The following is a 21,095-nucleotide window of genomic DNA, read 5'->3' as shown; positions in this document are numbered from 1 at the left end:
TGATTACCTGTCTAGATCTAGGCTTTGCCATACTTTGTGCCCTCCGTGGGCTTGTGCTTGTTGGTCTTTGGGGCCATGTGCTTTTGTGGTTACATCTGTCCCTCCTAGGGTTTGTTTGGATGTAACCACTTGTGAGATACACCTCCGTGGTGTTGGTGTACTTGATTCACACCTTTCTCTACTTTGTACGATGTTGATATGCTTGCCTTGCTTGCTTTGTGCCACCCATACAACTTCCTTTGCTTCTTTGCATCTTTACATGCTTGCCTACATGTTCATGTATGAGTTTGTGTGTCGTCCATACTCCAATCCAATGAAATTATGGACATTTGATCCAAACCTACATTTGTCCTCCTAGGATACCCTCTTTTGTTTGATAACATGTTTGTTTGCCACTCTGTGTGCAACACATGTTTGTTTACCCCTATTTGGCACCTTTTGATAGCTTGTCTTTTAGCATGCTTCCCTTCTACTTGTTTCTTTGCTCGTCTATTGGCTTTTTTATTTTGTCATTGCATGTCCACGCATGAAGCATGGATGCTTGGAGCAAGAGTGTGACTACCTAGGCGCAAGCAAAATGGGCAAGGATGCAAGCCCACAAAGGGCAATGTTTAGTAGATTAGGGGGCCTAGCCCCTCCTGAATGGTTTTCTCTTTCTCTCCCTCTCTATAAGCCTCTTCTCTAAAGTATGTATTAGGGTTCTCCCTTTCCTTGTTCCCTTTTCTTTTCCTACTCTTTGTTTGGGCCGCGTTCCCTAGGTATGGCAATGTCTCTTTTACATTTCCTGTACCTTGCTGGGCCATACCTTTAGAACGTTGGCAATATCTGTTTTACTTTCCTGCCCTGTGTGATAGTATTGTGCATGATGTATGTATATATATATGCCTGCATGTGTGTGGGTGATCATGCACTTTGTATGATGGACTCCCATGGTTACATGAGTGACCCTTTCTAGCCATGAGTTCTCTTGACGTTATGGCATGGGTATGTGCTTAAAGCGATTGCTGTAGGTGCATATTCGTGTCATACTATATGCATAGTCACCACGATGTGATCGTCCTGATCCATGAAACCAAGTGACATCGGTTTCCCCGTGTATGCAACACGTATCAATGTGCTTAATGCTTTGAGGGGCACTAGCTCATCCTAGCAAGAGCACGTTGGCATGCGTTGTATACACAGGCATGAAACCCTGCTGGTGCGCCATAGCACACCAAATGTAAAACTCTACCATATTTTCGCCATGAAAATGGGGCATCCCCATTGCTGTATTCTCACGACGAAAGCTTGGTGAGAATAGCATTTTGTGTGTTATAATGCATCTAAGGTGAAGCGTTGCTAGATTTTTGCCATAAAAAGAAGGCGAAATACTGTCGAATTTTCACTGTGGAAGTTTGGCAATGACTCCAAACACACTTGGGAAGTGTCAATCGAGACCACACCCTTTCCGAATCCAAACCTCAAAGCCTAATTCGCTTAAAGCCTCGAAAGCTAATGCCACTAGCTCATTTTCAACTACTAATGTCTAAAAGTTATGATTATACCAAAACAAATGACTTTCTACGGACAGGCATTGTGGGGTCCTAACACCTTCCCCACACGTAATCAAATTTCCGAACTTAAGAATCAAGATTTTTTTACCTATCCAAATTAAATTAGGAAAAACAACCTTTTTCTTAGCCTAAGATCAGTAATAAAATCAAATAGAGTTAAGCGACCAATCACACCTAAAAAAACTCAATGATTGGTGGCAATTTCACTTACCCTTAGTAATTTCCTTAAAATTTACTCATATTCTAGTCACACACCCGAGGTATAGTACACCTCCATATTACTCCCACATCGAAAGGAGGAAGCGTGCAAGCGTCACCGCGATAGGTGGTTGAGTAGCTACGAGGCATTGACAAAGGGATCGACCTTAGTTCCCCTGAAACCCATAAGATTGACCTTAGTTCTCATATCCACTGTAGGCTTGATAGTAGCTCTCCTACCTTTAAGGGATCAATCTTAGTTCTCTCGAAACCTATAGGATCGACCTTTATTCTCCTATACAATGTAGGATCAACAGTAGTTCTCCCACCTTCAAGGGATTGATTGTAGCTCTCCCAAAATCTATGTCGGGGGCTTTTTTTTTTTTTTTTTTTTTCGTCGGGGGCATTTTTTTTTTTCGTCGCCTATATGATGTTAGAGGAGTCAAGACCGAGACTCGACTTTAGACTTGAAACATGGCCGAAAGGCCGTCGGGGAAGTGTGAAAGGAGAAAGTCGCCCAATGATTGGTGGCGACTTCACTTACCTTTAGTAATTTCCTTAAAATCAACTCATATTCTAGTCACACACTCGAGGTACAGCACACCTCCATATTCCTCCCACACCGAAAGGGGGAAGTGCGCAAGCATCGCCGCGATAGGTGGTTAAGCAGCTACGAGGCGTTGACAAAGGGATCGACCTTAGTTCGCCCGAAACCCATAAGATTGACCTTAGTTCTCATATCCATTATAGGGTTGATAGTAGCTCTCCTACCTTCAAGGGATCGATCTTAGTTCTCCCGAAACCTATAGGATTGACCTTTATTCTCCTATACAATGTAGGATCAACAGTAGTTTTCCCACCTTCAAGGGATTGATTGTAGCTCTCCCAAAATCTATGTCGAGGGCGTTTTTTTTTTCATCGCCCATATGATGTTAGGGGAGTCAAGACTGAGACTCGACTTTAGACTTGAAACATGGCCCAAAGACTATTAGGGAAGTGTGAAAGGTCCATTTTGCTCAAGGTCTAGGTTACATCCAATAAATATTATAATTAGACCCCAAAATACCTCCTGCAAAGATAAGCTAGAATAAAGGATGGCCCACCACAATGAGTGCTTAAATAATAGTCTAGCGGTAAGTAAGAGAAAAGTCCAATGGTAGATGTTTGGAAAATCAATAAATGTATTTGCATAATAAAAATTATGCATTTCTTCATTAGTTGGTTAATATAAAAGTGGGCCCATTATAACAAGTACACAAGAGGAAAAATGGTCCAGTAATGAACATGACAGACCTCTAGCGGTAGAAGTCTAATAGGTTCGTTAGTGTGTTTACATGATAAAAATCATATGTTTTTCTTATTATTATTAATTCAACATAAGGGAAAACTTCCATAGTATCCAAAACATTATGGCTTTCATCATAATAAAAATAAACAAGGATTAAAAACTCCATAATTACAAGTAAAAGAGGAAAAAATAGGATGGAATGAAGGGAGAGAGAGATTCCAACTTAGTACAGCACATATTGAACTAAGATTTTTGGAATATCTATATGGGGGGCATGAATGGTGTAGTGTAGGCTATTTTTGAGTGAGTGGGTATTTAAGCTTGTGATGGAGTTAATGTTGAGGCTAAAGCTTTACTGGGTAAAGAGTTGTTTGTGACTAATTAGGAAACATTTATGGGCTGTGAATATGCAGAAAAAGAAAGGGAATGTTTGAAGTTAAGTGAGTGTGGGCTAAGGGGAATGATTTATGAGCTTGGGGAGAGTTGAACCACAAGTAAAGTGACAAGAAAATCATAAATTTCAGATTGGTTGGTTGGTGTCTTGTGAGCTAGTATGCTTAGGCTTGTATAGGGGAGTTTAAGGGAGCATTAATTAGAAAAAATCCAAAACGTAGGACTGATTCTAGGGCAGAATAACTGATATAATTATCCTAGAATTTAGCCTAACATGAGAGATTTACTTTTGGGACTGTTTTGCTTCTTTAGGCAATGTCACACATGGGTAAAAATCAACATAATCTTGCATTAAATGTTAAGAATTCTGAGATTATGTTCAGTCAATGGGATTAAGGCAGGTATTAAGGAGGAATCCTAGTGTTGCAACTGAGATTTGGACCCTAGGAAGTAGGATTCAACACCCCAAGTCAGGTGTCAAAGTTTAAGTCTACTTCAGAGGGTTCCGCTAGAGATCTCTTTATGCCATCCAAACCACATGTTCCCAAATTTTCCCCTTTAGGATTCATGGGCTTGGTTCATGAACCAATTACATACAGTTTTAGTAATAAAATAAACTATTTGGTTAAGGATTTCATGAGCTTGGAGGTCTTGATTATGGCTTCCTTGAGTTGTGACCAAAACTTGGGGAGGAATGATATTTATTGCCTATTAGCCTTTAGATGTTAGCCTCTGGTACTGCCCACATCAGAGTTGGCAGTAGGACAGGTGGCCAGCTCCTAATTTGGTTTGGGAGTTTGGTTACTTCTTGAGGTGACCTCCAACGAAAGGCAAAATTAAATGGAGTTCTCCAGCGGGGTCAGTTTGCACACATGGGTTGTTTTGGCTGAGATTTCATGTTAGGCTTGGCCATGAGGGCTGAGTATTTTGTTGGGCCTCTAACTTATCCTTTTGCTTTCTCATTGTGAGCTCTACAAAATGGACAAAGCTATTATATATTGTCATGGATTTTTATTCCACATGGGCTATAGTTGTTAGTAGAAATAAAATGAATCCATGAGCTTTAATAAATATTTATGATAGGTTTTGGGTATTAATTTCCATGAGTTTTAAATAACAATTTGTATAGTTTCTCATAATTTTTGCTATGGATTATTTTTGTAAATGATATTTTTTTTGGGCTTTTAAATAATGACCTCCAATATTTCTTGAGAACAACATTTACCATGGGTTTTAAATAGAGGCAATGTCCATGGGTTTCAAATAAAACATGGTAACAACCACTATAGTGGAATAATGTGATATTCTCATGGTTTTTTTATTTTTTTATTTTATCATAATATGCATGTAAGGTGAATAATTGTCATGAGTTTTGGAAATAAATATCATGAATGCTATGATGTAAGATAGATAGTGAACATGAGTTTATAATATGATATGAAATAAATAAATGTCATGGGTCTAAGATAAATAATCATAACTTTCCATGGACTCTTATAAGATGATTGCCATGGGTTTTGAGAATAGATAATTCATAAATTCCATGAGCTTGTAATATTATAGTAATAGGTTTAAGAATCTAAAGTATTGTTCATTATTGGACTTTAAAATGAAATAATTATGATATAGTATTTTGCCAAGTAGCAATAATCTTGGACTTTTGATAAAATAGTGCCAAGTAGTTAATTTGAGCTTTTAATAGTGCCAACGTAAGTTGAGCTTTTGATATTACCAATGAGAATTGGGCTTTGATATTGCCAACGAGAACCGGGCTTTGATATTGCCAATGAGAATTGGGCTTTGATGTTGCCAGTGAAAATTGGGTTTTAAATAATGTCAGCAAGAATTGGGCCTTGATATTGCCAAAGAGAATTGGGCTTTGATATTGCCAATGTGAATTGGGCTTTGGATAAATAAATTCTCATGGGTTTAAACCATGAGCTTTGATTATGGATTTGAATTCCATTGATAAAATTGTTTTGCCATGGACTTGAATCATAAGCTTTTCAAATATTGCCAAGCATAAATATTTTTGGGTTTTAAATAGAGGCTCATAGGGCCGATTTTGGGCTTGGCCGATTTTGGGCTTAGCTAAATAATGATAATAAAATTGGATAAAATATGAGTTTTTTAGGTTTTTTGTGATAGTTTATATCATGACCCAATTTAGATAATGAGATATGAAATTTTTGTGATTAACATAATATTAGAGTAAAAAATATTTGGGAAAAACCAATAACTTATTAGTGGTATTTGAAAATAAATAGGTGTTACTTAAATAATATTAGGTGTAAAAAAAAATGTACCCTAACAATCTATAAGATCAATAGTGGCTCTCCTATATTTCTAAACCAAAAAGGTGATGGCCCCACAAAAAGCAAGCCTAACATCAAAGTATTCATCTCAAAACATATCCAAGCATTGCAACATGCCACAAACTAAGGGCATAACCAGGTATGTCCATTTCCTTTCAATGAATAACTCTGTTACTAATTGAAAATACTCATTTTGCAGGAACCAGGGTAAAAGGCCTGATATTTCAAGGCATACATACAGTGACATGAATAATGTCATTTGAGAAGGAAATAAAAACCTCTCAAAAATAAGGATCCATGTTAAAGAGCCTTATGAACTTGTTCAAATTTTCCAATCCCTTGATTGAAGAGTCTCTTAACTTTGATCAAATTTTCCAATCTCTCGATTGAAGAGCCTCTCGACTTTATTTTCTAATCTCTTGATTGAAGAGTCTTTCGACTAAATTTTTCCATCTCTCGATTGAAGATTCCCCAAACTTTGTTTTCCAATCTCTCGATTAAAGAGTCTTTTAACTTAATTTTCCAATCTCTTGATTGTAGAGTTTCTCGACTTTGTTTTCCAATCTCTCGATTGAAGAATCTCTCAACTTTATTTTTCAAACTTTTGATTAAAAAGTCTCTTGACTTTCTTTTTCCAATCTCTCAATTGAAGAGTCTCTCAACTTTAGTTTCCAATCTCTCAATTGAATAATCTCTTAACTTTGTTTTTATTTTCTAATATCTCGCTTGAAGAGTCTCTCAACTTTGTTTAAATTTTCCAATCTCTTGATTGGAGAGTCTATCGACTTTGTTCAAGTTTTCCAATCTCATGATTGAAGAGTCTTTCAACTTCATTTTCTAGTCTCTTGACTAATGAGTCTATCAACTTTTCTCCCACAACTATATTTAATATTTTGAGTCTCTCAAATTTAATCTTAGGTCCCCCATTTTCCTTGACATCTGGTAAGTATGTCCTACACTTACGCTTTCTAAGAAAAAAGAGAAACTTTGCATGCATGACTACGTTTAGACCTAATCCTCTCACTAAGAGGTACGTAGGCAATCTCCCTCGAGATTCGGTCCACATTTTGATTTACATCCATCATACATTCACCATAGTTAAATACTACTTGCAAAGTTTGGTGTCTTTTTCATACATTGACATTCTCTTTTCAAGCTCTGTCAATGAGGGGCATTCTTTTGACACCCCATTTTGCAACCCCCATTTAACCTTACATGAAGGATAAAAAAGTAATTTAACGGTAGAAATAGAAATCTTAATTGTGGCAACTAGATCCTTAATTTCATTTTATTCATAGTGATCTTGATGTTGTAATAATCAAAATGACTGGTTATAAGCCTTTATTGGACCATCAGATTAAAAGTTATCATCAAATCAAGTTTTAATGGTTGAGATGCACTATCACAAATTAAGTTTGACTATATGTAATTATAAAAAATTAATTCCAATTGGTTGTAATTATAATCAATTTGAAATCAATGACATGTCAAAATTTGATTGGCTGGGACTATAGCTTATGGTAAAGTTGCGCACACTTGATTAATTAGATAATCAAACATTAATTATTCAATGAGTAATTTGTGTAATTATCTTTTTAATTAGGGTAAATTTGTGACTGATTAATTCTAAAATGGAAGTAATTGAGGCCTATTAATGTTAATTGGAAATTAATTTAAGGCCTATTAATGTTAATTATGCTGAAACTATTTTTCAACAAATGACCTCTACTCATCATTTCGTTGATATCTCTCAATATATTTTGAATTTGTGAGTGAGGTTAATATTTCTAGAAACTAGACATCTGGGCCTTCAATTTGGGAATAAGAATGAGGTAATTTCGATTAGAATTGAGAAAAATGTGATTTTTCAAAGTTAACTCTAAGAATTGTTATATGAGCTAAAGGAAAAACTGAGGTTTTAGTCATTTTGCTTTCTCATTACTCCCACCAACCTCCAAATTTAATACACAAACTTTCTCAAAATACTAAAAAAGGGTCTAGGGTCATGATTCTCTTTGATCCTTTGTCAAGCCTTATTAAATGCCATTCCATTTATATTTTCTCTACTATTACTATATAAACTGCAACTCCTCCATTCGAAAGGAGACAAAAACATTCTCTCTTCTCCCCTCTTGAGTTCCAATGAAGTAGAGTTAGTCTTGTCATATCTTGGTATTCTTGATACTCAAGGTATTGAATGAGACTCACTCTTCCTCTTCTAGTTCTTCTCCTCTACTCCACCCTTAGGACCTCCATCAAAGACCTCCTCCTCCACTGTATAAATCTTGCATGCAGGTATAATCCCTTTACCCAACCTTTTTTTTTTTTTTTTTTTTTTTTTAATGTTCCTATAATGTGAATTTAAGATTAGATCATGCTAGTGGATTATTTAAATATGATTGAATGTTCTTGACATGCTTGAATTTTGTTCATATTGTTGTTCATGTGTTCTTGGTTTTCCATCACATGTTTATGCATGACATTAGTTTTGATCTTAAATTTATATCCAAAATATGAAAAAACATGTTAATTTCATAATTTTTCCAAATACTTGAATCTAGAATACCACCATTTACACACATTCACTAAAATTTATTTTTCAATCCAAATGTAATGATTAATAAATAGAGTTAGGGTTTATCACATGTAAACACATTAAATTCAAACAACACAATGAACATGCAATTGATTGATAATATGTTGGATGATATGACCTGAATGTAGGCCACTATAGTCTAGAAGATTGGTTTCACTATGCAAGGTGGGTGCCTAATATCTTCCCATCTTATAATATAGCCTCTGAGCTTAGATTAAGGGTTAGTAGGTCAAGTACTTATCTATGTAATTTTCAATCTCTAGATTGGTTTTGTTTCAGATTGTATTTAGGACCAAAGCCGTGTAATTTCCTATGAATTTTTTAATTGCAGTTTTCTTATTATTCTGATAATTAAATAAGTTGCAACTCCATTGTAAAACTCTTAATCAAAGGGAAAAATATAATTAGTTGAACCTCCATTTTGAGAGGCAATAACACGACTCCACCCATTCATGTGGGTTTGGCCCAAACCAATCAATTTCAAAACAGGCTGGGTGCGTAGTCTCTCACAGAGTCACAGACGACAATGCCAAGGAGATTCGCAAAGCCTGTATTCCCGAGAAAGTGCAATCCAACTGAGGAATTCCCATCCGTGTTGCTGAAGAGGCCTCTCTCCATCTAACCACCACGAGAACATGTCGAGAAAAATGCAAAACCCAATGCGATAGTCACCTTTGCATTTAAAACTTCTCTAACCTAATGTTGACTGTATTAAATGTTGATTAACTGGCCTGAACAGGGAAGGCACCCCCAAAATCTGTCTCATTATCAAAAATGGCAAGAAGGGTGCTAATGGGACAAGTATCTCCCCAAAATCAAGCTAAAGGGCAGGGCAACTGGAGGAGGAGGTGGGATATAAAAGGAGGAGAAGAGCAACAGGGTAGGGGGTTCAAAAAAATTGAGAAAAGAATAAGAGAGAAAGAGTGAGAAGAGTTTCCACAAGTGTTCATCCCTCTGAATCCTTGTACTTGGGGATGGCCATGGGTAGGGTATGGATCGGGTATACCCATACCCTACCCGAAAAGTTTGCCCATGGATACCCAATTATCAATATCCATTAGTATCCATACCCGAATCTTACCTAAATATATTATTCATGGATATCCGTACCCTACCCGAAACCCATTTAATTTTTTTTTAATCCAAAACATTTTAATGTAAAAACTAACCAATCTTAAAAAAGAAAAAACTAATCAATAAAAAATTTTAAAAAAAAATTATTGATTAGTTTGTATCTGCTTCTTTTTTTTTTTTTTTTTTTTTTTTGTTTTTGAGATAGAGATGGAAATTTTATTAGATAAAAAAATTTAAAAAAATAAAATTAAATAAAGAAACAACATTTTCCTCAGCCTCTTCAGTTGTTTGTCAAGGAAATGCCAACTTCTAAAATAAATTTTACAAAATCCCTTAACATGAAGGTCAATGTCATAGTAATAAAAGTCACTTTCAGGCTTTTCAATGTAAAATATTTCCACTGGATGAAGCCTCCCTGAAACTTTCATAAGTGGTTCATCAAAATAACTCTGAAAGTTTTCAGCCTCAAGAGTAGCACTCATTACAACTAGCTTCAGATCAGGTCTATTTATCAACACTTGCTTCAGAAGTCCAAACAGAACATTAGTTGCCAATGTTCTTTCGTGAGCCTCATCAAGAATTAGATAAAAAATAAAATAAAATAAAATAAAGAAGCAACATTTTCCTCTGCCTCTTCAGTTGTTTGTCAAACAAATGCCAACTCCTAAAATAAATTTTACAAAATCCCTTAACATGAAGGTCAAGGATAATAATACCTATCCATTAGACTGAAAGCTCCATGGCATGACTTTCCTCCAGTTCATCTTCTTCATAATCATCAAGAACGTTTTGAATGGTAGCATCTTTAGGTACACCTTTAAGTTCGCTCCATAACCAATTCTACCCACACATCAATGCTTCTAAGGTATTATGATGAAGACGGCTACGGTGTGGACTTAACAATCTCCCGCTAGTGCTAAAAGTCGACATTGAGGCAACTGTTGTCATAGGAATAGCCAAAATATCCCTTGCAATGCGTTGCAAGGTAGGATACTTACTAGCATTACGCTTCCACCAACCCAAAACATCAAATTGTTCAATTCTAGGTGCCACTTTCTCACTAGTATAAAGTTCAAACTCCGATATAATATCCCTACTCCTTTGGCCTATGTTAGTAGTCGCATTACTAACAAACAAATCATAGTCCTTCATTGTATCATCATGTTCATGTGCAGCACTTGATGTAGATGTAGAAGATGAAGCTTGAGAATAAATGATTCCTCTATCAATGTTTTCTATGTCAAACTCCGCAAACAACTCAAAAAGAAGGTTCTTAACCTTGTCAATTTCTTCGTTAGCCTTACTACCATACATTTTATTAAAATAAAATGTCAATAACATTAATTTATATATTGGATCTAAAACAATAGCCAAACTCATGATATCATGAACGTCACTCCAATATTTATCAAACTTAGCTAAAATCTTTGCTGCCATTTTCTTAACCAACTCATCTTCACTTGAAAGCCACTAATTTAATTCCAACTTCAACCAAAAGACCGAAGGAAAATAATGATTAGCCGTAGGGTGGGCAGTACCAGAAAGCAACTCAGTAACTTTATGAAAGTAACCCAACTTCTCAAAAACAATTTGTGCTACCTCCAAATCCCTATTAGTTGGAGCAGACTAATACTAAGGCTCACAACACAGTAAACTAGGAAATACATCTTTATAAATCAAGGCAGTTGAAAGCATCAAATATGTAAAGTTCCAACGAGTCCTACAATCAAGTACCAATTCCTTAGTACTTGCAATATGTGATTGGTGAGATATTTTTTCAAAAATTTCTATTCTTTTTAGTGATTGTGTCCAAAAATATACACTACTTCGAACCTTCTCAATACCATCACCAATTACATTCAAATCCTCTTGAACAACCAAATTCAGAATATGTGTTGCACAACGCACATGTAACAATTTACCACCTAAAATAAGTGAACTAGCTTGAAGCTTATCTGAAACAAGTTTCATCATGCCATCATTGTTGCTAGCATTATCTACAGTTATGGTAGATGACTTCAAATCAATGTTCCAATCAAAAAGACATTCCAAAAGCATTTTAGAAAGAGAATACTTATCATGTGGAGATGGCATACGAATAAACCTAAAAAAATTAAACATAAATATGATTAACTAAAGAAAGTAGAAAGTTAATAAGCTTGCCTAAGAATCTAAAAACTAGTACAACAAAATGACTCAAAGAAAAAAAATACCTTATAACTCAGCTTTCCAAAGTCCAAGAGTCACTTATGTAATGTGCTGTGATTACCATGAATGACCTCTTACTGTTGTTTGCAATCCACAAGTCCGTTGTGATTGCAACTTTACTTGCATTCTTGTCAATTTCTACCATAGTCTTCTGCTTCTTTTCATTATAAATTTTTTTGATATCTCGCTTCAATGTGTTTCTTCCTACTATCTTAAAATTTAGCCGAAGACCACCAACAAAATCCTGAAACCCAACATGATCAACAATTGCAAGAGGGTACTCATGCAAAATGACCATTCGGGCAAAGTCCCTCCTTGAAGCCTTCTGATCCTTTTCATTAAAAACACTAGGGCTTGAGATCCCTTTACTTCTTGCCCTATTGTGTTGTTTGACAAGAACTTGCTTCCTAATATCTGTTCCTTTCCTCGAAGGACTTGCTTCCTTCGAAGCACTTGGACAACTTTTTGCTATGTGCAGTTTTAAATGAGTCGTCCCTAATGTACTTGCTCCAGCCATAAGTCTTCCACAGTAGTTGCACTAGGCCTTAACTTTCCCATCAATATTCTTCTTCTTAAAATGATTCCATACGTCTGAAGTTGTTCTTCTTTTAGTGTCTTGTTGTTGTGGATTCTCAACCGGAATGGACTTAACTTCCTCTTCAAACAACTATTGTGATTTTGATGTCGTGCTAGTTAGGGGCCTTGGGGCTGGGGTTGAGGTAGAGGATGTGATAGACATGTAGGCAACTGCAAAGAGAGAGAGAAAGATTAGTTCAACCCTAGCATACTTAATTATATGGGTCACACCATTGACTATTAAACATTCCATAATAAGGACAGAGTCAAGATATATACATGGGTCCTTCAATCATTTGATTGTTAAATATACCATGAACGTGAGGTTAATTTGTGGTTTATCAAAAGCAACACAAAAACTTCACAATAGCATTAAAGTGGTCCAATTTGATTTCTTTTCAAATGTGTACAAAGTACAGACTATTAGTGTTTAATGAAAGGTTCAGCCATTAAACAAGAAATTGAAAACACTTGAAGAATTACCAAGTCTTACATGCTCCATTTGTGAAAAAACTTAGACATATTCACTCCTCTCTATAAATAGACATATCCCCATATAGAATCAAACACCTTAATGCAATAAAAAACCAAATCTAACACATACCCAATTGATAAAATTCAATCAAAAACCAAATTTGACACATACCCAGTTGAATTCAAACTCTAAAATCAAAATCTAACACACACCTAGGCGATAAATTCAACAAGACAACACAAGTAAATAACATACAAAGAACAAAAAACTCACCAGTTGACAAATTCAGTCTAGAAAAGGATACAAAAGCTAATTATCAACAGAATCCTCCCAAAACGTCAAACCCAGATACCCACAGAAAAGAATTTTCTTTTGAAACCAAACTAGCAAAAAAAGGGCAAAAGAATGAGTCATTTACCTGAGGAAAGAGAGTGGTAGGAAGACCTAGTTGATTTGCAGAGAATGAGGAACGAGAATCAAGCAAAAAATCGATGCCAAAACCAATAAATGTGTGTATATGTGAGAAACACAACCTTTCCAAAACGTCAAACCTAGAAACCCACAACACAAAACCAATAGAGCAGAAGCGGTAAGGAGAGAGAGTGACGGTGAGGACTGAGGAGAGGCAAAGAGAGTGTGAGTGACGGTGAGAGGTTTAGGGTTTTTTTTTTTTTTTTTTTTTTAATATGGGTCAGGTTTGGATAATATCCATACCCTACCCGAACAATTCGGATAATATCTATACCCTACCCGGTTAAGCTCTACCCATGAAGAACCGGGTATTACCCGAAACATTTAGATTGGGTAGGGTTGGATATCCATTACCCAATGGGTATGGCCATCCCTACTTGTACCCCCCTCGAGAAAACCTTTTCCATATATATAAAGTAGTGATTCAATCATTTTTATCTTTGATTAGTTGTTTAGTTCTCCCATTGTGGATTTCACCCTCTTCCACAAATTAGTTGTGTAGATCAAGTACATCCAAATAGCTCTCTTATTTTTGTATTTTTGAGCCCCACATTATCTATTGTTTCTTACATGAGTTTTTTATTTTTTATTTTTTATTTTTTTAATATAACTATTACTTATATAAAAATACAAACTGGGTTGTCTACAATAGGTATCTTCCGGTAAATGATAAAGAAGGAAGATTCCTTCAAGCAACCATTGGAAGTTTCAAACTCTCTTCATTGATCTATATGCACAAACTTAGAGAACCTTTCATTGTGATATTATTTTTTACAAATAGATATGTTAGCAAACACAAGGAAAATTAAGAATATTTTCTTACAATTTATTAAACAATTAAATAGAGAGAAATCAAGAAATAGAAACCAAGAAAAGCTCCTTTACTTTGCAAAAATTCAAAGTAAAAGAGATATCTATATTAATAAAAAAATTAACATCAACAAAATCAAAGACAAATGTAGATTTTTTTAATTATTTTTCTATGGTTCATCAGTAACCAAACATTTGAAATTAAAAGAAAGAAACAGTAAACATAAAACATCAAACAACTGGTGGGTGAAACTTTATAAACAAAAAAATAATTCAAAATGAACAAAACATAATCCATAAATCAAACCCAACAATAAATAATGCATCAAAACAACTAATGAAGAAAAGAGCATGTACCTTTTGGATTGGGCAAGTGAAGAAAAAATTGATAATACCCAATTAAGAGATTGACATTCAAGTATATAGTGCTTACTAAATGAATATGTTAAAGAAGACAAAAGGTTAAATCAAAGTGGAACCAAACCAAAGACTGTTATGCAACCCTAGATCTTCCCTAATGAGATTTCATGGTAACCTTGCTAATTGTTTTTTACGTCATTTGCAATGTTAATCTTTTAAAAAAAAGAATTTGGAAGATTTAATCAAATAATACGTAGTAGTAATAATATCCTTTTGTAAGACTTTTTTTTTTTTTTTAATATATTGTATTGCACACAGCTAAAATAATAATTTTGATTTTTTATTTATTTATAGAGATTAGCCATTTTGAATTTGATAATAATTATAGTGTTGGATTATTAAAAGAAATTAATGCAAAAGCGCTGTGATGCCACTAAATTTTTTTTGTAGTTTTTTTTTTAATTATTGGTTTAATTAGCCATCTCTTCTTTCAGAAGTTTTTGTTTTTGTTTTGTTTTGTTTTTTTTGTGGTAATTATTGGATAGGCCATGAGTAATGCTATAGATACAAAAATTTTACAAACTGCTATGTGACTTTAGCATTTTCTAAATAATTATCGGTAAATAAAAATATAATATTAGTGGTTGGCCTAGATTAGAACTAGTAAGAATTCGCCACATAAATAGTTTGTAAAAATTTTGTAAAATATTCTGTGGCTGTAGCATTACTCGTAGGCCATTGTCAAAGGAACATTTTTAGTATTTTTTTTTTTTTTTTTGTAATTCTTGGTTATTATGCATTTAATGTTAATTACAAAAGGGTATTATTATAGGAAATTAATGCTAATGTATTATAATGCCACTAATTTTCCTTTAATTTATATGTAGAAAGCTGAAAAGTTTCCTTCCCATTTCAATGACCTTCAATATATAAGAAAATTATTGTATACTCCTGGAGTACTATAAATACGTATTATCTCCTCTCACATGAATGATGAGTGCTACTAATTAAATTTATGGTGGGACTCACCATTCATGTGAAAGGAGAGATTACGCATTTATGGTACTCTGAGAGTATCTAATAATTTTCCCAATATATATCATAAAAGCTTCATTAATTATGCTCACTGCTAAGGTTATTTATTTATTTATTTATTTTAGAATCTGCTAATGTTATTATCAAATGCTAAGCTTATTATTATTTTAATTATTTTTTATATTAAGAAAAAAAACGTGGGATGATCACCATTTTTCCCAAGAAAGACGGAAAAAAAAAAACATTGTAATCCTCTTTCAAGATGGAAAGCCACGTGGTGCAGAAGTTCAAAAGTTAAAAATTAGGGAATTTCATATGCCATTAAATTTTGTACCATATAAGTAATGCATTAATGCTCACAAATAATAATTTAAATCAATGCATTTATTTCTTTATGTTTTAATTTATTTAGCCATGTCATTGCCATATGTATTGACAAATGTCAAATGTGTTATGAGCAAATTGCCATTTACTATGTGGCACTATTTGTCATTATCACTCTAAATAGATAGAATATTGCATCACTTGTCATAATTGTGTACATCTAACAGTTATTAGTTATAGGATCCAACTTTTATAATATATTATAGATAGTATTTTCCAATATTCGTTCTTCCTATCTCTTCTTCGACCATCTTTGTTTGTTTGTTTGTTTTTTTTTTTTTTCCTTTTTCTTTTTTTTTAAATCATTCTTAGTCATTTTATCAAACTTGTGGAAACATAGAAGTGCAAATGTTGAAATTATCTTTAGCATCGAAAGAGAGAGCAAATATTGGTAGCAATTCATTGTAAAAGAGATTTAAATAATAATAATAATAATAATACTTCAATATATAAATCACACTTGACAGACCATATGGTTTTAAAGAATAGACGATATCTCCATTTAAGAAAAAAGGTTTGCTGCTCTGAAATGAGCTTTTTCCTGGCAGGAGTTAAGGCCAAAATCATTCTCCTTCCGGTTAAGAGAGATAGAAGACGTCTAATAATTTATGTATCGTCTCTTTGATTTTATAGGGATGGTGGCAACTAAACATATATAACTAATTGGGTGCAAAGCGAAGGAAGAGGCAAGTAGTGAGGAGAGTGAGAGTCTATAGCATTAAAGAGCATACATGGGAAGTTGAAAATAGTGGAGACAGAATCATAGGTGTTATGGAAGATGAAGTGAAAACTGTTGAAGCGTTAAAAGACAAATTTAGTGATCGATCGAAACAAAATGAAATTGACAACCTCAGTCTGAATGTCCCATCTTGTAGTAAAGGATGAAAAAAGCGGTGATAACAAAAAGGAAGTGGGGGAAGAATGTTAAAAAGAAAAATAATAGTTGCACACTATTTGTTTCCCAACTTTGCTCGGGTGATTGGACTTCTTAACCTTTGTTTCTCTCAAGCACGTCTCTTGTACACACTTTCCATCACTCCCACTGATTTTAAATAGAAGCTTATTGATTCATCAATTGATAATGACGAAAATGAGACTTCTAACTTCTTTTTTTCATAACTAAAAACTTAGTAATACTATTGAGTTACATTGTCTATTTTTATTTTTTTGTAACTTTTACCTCAAGTGGGGGAGAAGAATTGAAATCTAAAATTTTCTCCCAAGGTAGAATAGCTAATGCCATTGAATTGCAAGATTCTTGACACAAGAAATGTCACTTGTGTCTAAGATTTGTGTAACTAACGCTAGGGCTGAACAACATAAAAGGTCCAGACCAATTTGAAAAAAAACAAAAAACAAAAACAAGATAAGAACAAAGAAAGCTTAATATTGTGTCCTTCAAGAGGTTTAAGTTACTAAATGCTGGTCAGCAATTCTAAGGTCTCTTCATTTGCGGATTTCTTCAAGCGGTCAATGGCCTTCTGAACCTACACACCCAAAAGAAAATAAGAATAAAGAAAATGATCATTGACAAAACATTGCGCTAATGCAAATCATATGATATCTTTTTCTTTTTTCTTTTTTTTTTTAATGAAATTCATGTGATAGTTTAACATAAAATGATATTTTAGTAAAAAAAAGTAATTAATTTACCTCGGTGTCCCAATTGGTTCTGGCCGTAAGAATAATAAGAGTCACTGTTTGTAGAAGAACTCCAATAATCATTCCCCACCAAATCCCCTGAAAATGCATTCAATCCGTTCAAATTAAGAGAGCACTAGAAAATTGTAGAAGATGCGGAAGCAAAGAGAGACAGTATACTAGGATTACGTGGTTCGGTCATGTTTATGCTAATATATATAACAGGCCTAATGGCTTACCTCCAACTAGGAAGTTCTTGGCTACATTGTTAAAAGAGAGAGAGAAAGAGAGAGAGAGAGAGAAATTGAACTTACATCTACCCCTAAACTAGTTTTGAAGCCAAGAACACATCCAATGGGGAGACCAATTACATAATAAGTGGCCAGGTTAACATAAGCCACTATAGCTTGCCAACCACTTCCAATAGCCACACCTGAAAAGTTAAGAAAAAAATGAAGATGATATATCAATAATAGTTATTATTAAATTAAAATAAGTGAATTTCATTCATCTACTAACCAGAGAGTATAGGCTGAATTCCATTTAACAGAACAGAAATGGCAAGCAATGGAGTCAATTTTGACACTGCCTCAATAACCTCAGTGTCACTTGTGAAGAGTTCGCTTAATTCAACCCGAAGAATTAGAACCAATGCACTGAAAATTATACTAATAAGAAGGCTGGTGCCATTCACCACCCATACTGAAAATTTTGCCACCTTTGGATGCCCTGCCCCAAGCTCATTACTCACTCGAACACTGCAATCACCCTTAAAACTCGTCAATTTTGTTTCTTTGACTATTACTACTTATGTGTTTTTCTTGCCCAGAAAACTAAACCAGGGTGCAAACTAATTAGCGAAAGTTCTAATTTTATTTGATCCACCAAATTTGTCACAAACCTGGCTGCTGCTGATAGGCCTAACATGAAATTAATGTCCCAATTCAGATAATTCATGCTGCGCCACAGAAATTGACGAGTTAGATAACAATGCTAGTGAAAAAAAAAAGAAAATAAAAGAAAGAATAATAGTGTGGTCCTACCAAATTGAAATGGAGTCTAGTGAGATTGTTGGGTTGGAAAGGAGCCCAGATATCAATACTAGTCCTTGGCTGTACCATATCTCCAAACTACATTAACATATGACAAAAGCCCACTTAATAAGTTGTGTAAGAACAAAAGGGCTTTAACTGTCACATTCAGTAATATCCACATTATTTCGCATCATGTTCATACTCTTTTAGATCTTGTATAAAAACATGGACAAAAACATTTACAGCTAAACAAGAGAGAGCAGTCACATACCACAACATGACAGCAGAAGCAATAGTTAACTTGAAATAAGGCCAAATTCCTGTGAAGGCTTTCATAGAGAAGCCAGTCCAAGTATCTTTGCAAGAGGGGCTTAGAAGAATGTAAAGTGCATTTAAAATGACGAGGATCCACCAAGACAGGCTCAGCGTAAGAGCAGCACCCAAAAGGCCATAATCCAAAACATAAACCACTAACCATGAGAGTAAGATGTGCAAGAGGAATACCCCAACAGCCATGTAAGCCAGAGGATTTACAATGTTCTGTGCTTGGAGGAACCTCTGCATGGGGCAGCTTATTGCAAATGCATAGAGTTGGAGTATCAAACCATGTGCAAAAACTTGGCCTTGCTCAGCTATGCTCTCAGATTGGCCAATTGCTATGAGGATTGGGCCCGAGAACCAATAGAGGAAGGTAAGGAGTACTGCTGCTCCCAGATGCAAAACTATTGCTCTCTGGCATATGATGCCTAATGCCCCATATTTTTTGGCCCCATATGCCTGTCCACACACGGTTTGCACAGCACTGGCCATGCCCAACTGTTGTTTTTTTTTTTGAATCATAAAGAAAAAATTACATACATGAAACATATAATGAAAGACAATATATATACATATAACGTGTAACTAGAATTTTGGATTGTAATTGTCTCACACTCTCCGTTTCACACTACACAAACATTGCAGACATTCATTATCCACAATATTTGTGTGGTGTGCACGACAGTCTTGAAATGGGTAAATGTGAAAAACAATTTTCCTACAACTCTGCTCCCTTGAAAAACAAGCAACATATAAATTCTCTAGCAAAAAAAGAGGAGTCGTACCATAATCCCATAAGCAAGACCTTGAATTCCCACACTAGCAACGGATGCCCCAGCAAGCTCTAATGAACCCAAATGCCCAGTAAAGGAGAGAGTGGCAAAAGTAAGCATGTAATTGAATACAGAAACAATAATAGAAGCCCCTGATAGAATCCAGAGGAGCCTTGACTCCCACCCCACTAAACGAATCCACCATCGGACTGATACTGGCTTGTGTTCTAAAAACTCTTCAATTGCATCTGATTTCAAGTCTGAAATTGAAGTATTTGAGTGAAGCCCATTTAGCAGCGGCTGCTGATCTTCCGGGTGAGCCATAGTTTGGAAGTCCTACTGCACAGTCCCCACCACTTCGTACTTTGAAACATAAACTCGGAAGTGATTAATGATAAAAGCGCTACAGGGGTTTATATAATAATAATTTATAAATGAAGTGATTAATGATTTATTCAGTTTCCAATTCTACTCCTCAACAACCAATCCAACCCACGTGCTAGTACTAGTAGATAAAACTAACACAAGACTTTGTTTTTTTACCTTTATCGGCACCTACCAGAGAATTCTCTTTAGCAGCAGCATACCTTATATAATAATTTATTTGAATTTATGTCATTTTCGAATCAGGCTCTGTTTAGATACTATTTTTTTTTAAGAGAAATGATACGTCCACAATATTTTTACAATAAATTATAAGTGGCAGATTGTTACTGGTAATTATTTTTGAGACAAAAAAGTAATCTTAGTATTAAGTTCAAATTTGAACTAATAACAACTAACCACCTGTGATTTGTTGTGAAAATGTTGTAAAAATATTATGAACGTAGCATCTCTCTATTATTGAAAACTGAAAACACTGTAATAAAATAATTTTTAAATATGTGAATAGTATCGTGAGACCTAGTTTTAAAGTTGTTTTTGCTAAAAAAGTACTTGTAAGTCCTATAAACAATGCACAGGACTCACTAAAAAAACACACCCGCACAAAACACACTTCCCAAACTCACACTCGATCAACATCCCATAGGACAAAAAGCTTTTTTATCTTGTTCTGAAAATCAACAAAGCATCAGATAATAAAGGGGAAAAAAATCATCAAAGTACTCAAGAAATATGCAAAAACTATGCATTTCACATGCACACCAAAAAAAAAAAAAAACTTCAAACTCATCTATCAAAATTCTATTACTCATGCTAACAACCAATTAGTAAATTTTGATGAGGAAAAAGTTTGGCTTCTAACATGTTTAGAGCTATCTTCCTCTAACTTATTACCTATTATGTGGCAATTAAAGAGACCATCCATGTATTATTTTAGTTATATGACTTTTTTCAATGAGTCATGGGACTTGTTAAAATAATTTATATTAATAGTTTTATAAATTGTCACATAAAGATTTTAAAAAATGATAGCTTGAAATATGTTTGTAGCCAAATTTTAGCTTTTTATCTATATATCATAATCATATTATGTATGATCAATTAAACTCATGTAATGCATGACAAAGCTATTGAAAATTAGATTTAATAATATCTTGGTGTTTTTTTTCTTCTTCTCTTGAATATGTCTTTTTTAATTTCGTTGTAGTT

At 34.4% G+C, this 21,095-nt stretch overlaps 1 protein-coding gene across 1 annotated transcript; it reads right to left on the bottom strand.

Annotated features, from left to right (window-relative positions):
- Nucleotides 1-16,827: 16,827 nt before the first annotated feature.
- Nucleotides 16,828-19,900, bottom strand: LOC115987596 (protein DETOXIFICATION 41-like). The gene is made up of 8 exons (XM_031111183.1): nt 19,515-19,900; nt 18,683-19,227; nt 18,421-18,507; nt 18,279-18,335; nt 17,897-18,135; nt 17,692-17,810; nt 17,390-17,476; nt 16,828-17,223 (listed from the first exon to the last, which is right to left on the bottom strand). Exons 1-8 carry the CDS (start codon nt 19,824-19,826, stop codon nt 17,152-17,154), a joined length of 1,518 nt encoding a protein of 505 aa, XP_030967043.1. The 5' UTR covers nt 19,827-19,900; the 3' UTR covers nt 16,828-17,151.
- Nucleotides 19,901-21,095: the final 1,195 nt, after the last annotated feature.

The sequence above is a fragment of the Quercus lobata genome, chromosome 4, assembly GCF_001633185.2.
Source record: "Quercus lobata isolate SW786 chromosome 4, ValleyOak3.0 Primary Assembly, whole genome shotgun sequence".
Classification (NCBI taxonomy): domain Eukaryota; kingdom Viridiplantae; phylum Streptophyta; class Magnoliopsida; order Fagales; family Fagaceae; genus Quercus; species Quercus lobata.
This window is presented reverse-complemented; position numbering and strand designations above follow the sequence as displayed.